The 302-nt window shown below is 69.2% G+C and overlaps 1 protein-coding gene across 1 annotated transcript in view; it reads left to right on the top strand.

Moving 5' to 3' along the window:
* Window positions 1-302, top strand: part of UBE2L6 (ubiquitin-conjugating enzyme E2L 6) — a 13,999-nt gene continuing 13,697 nt past the window's right edge. The window contains exon 1 of the mRNA XM_010833600.1: window positions 1-28. Within this exon, the coding sequence (XP_010831902.1) occupies window positions 2-28 (27 nt within the window). The 5' untranslated portion in view covers window position 1. The remainder of the gene's footprint in view (window positions 29-302) is intronic.

Raw genomic sequence — 302 nt, 5'->3', positions numbered from 1 at the left:
GATGACGGCGAGCAAGCGGGTGGCGAAGGTAACCCCTCCCGCGCGGCTCCGCGCGCCTTCCCGGGCCCCCGCTCGTCGCATCCCGCCCTCTGCTCCCCGAGCCCGTTTAGGGGATCCGGGGCCGCTGATCCCTGCGTCCCTACCCCCTCCCCGAGGACCAGTGGGGCTGCGAGAGGGGCTGCAGTTTCGGGGGGTGGGAGGACATGGACGGGGGTGTCGCCGGCTCTCTGAGCTGTGCTGGGGGATGAGCCGCCTCCCCCGAATCGGTTTCAGTTTCATTTCTCCTGCCAGAAACTGTGACA

The sequence above is a fragment of the Bison bison genome, unplaced genomic scaffold, assembly GCF_000754665.1.
Source record: "Bison bison bison isolate TAMUID 2011002044 unplaced genomic scaffold, Bison_UMD1.0 scf7180017863815, whole genome shotgun sequence".
NCBI lineage: Eukaryota > Metazoa > Chordata > Mammalia > Artiodactyla > Bovidae > Bison > Bison bison.
This window is presented reverse-complemented; position numbering and strand designations above follow the sequence as displayed.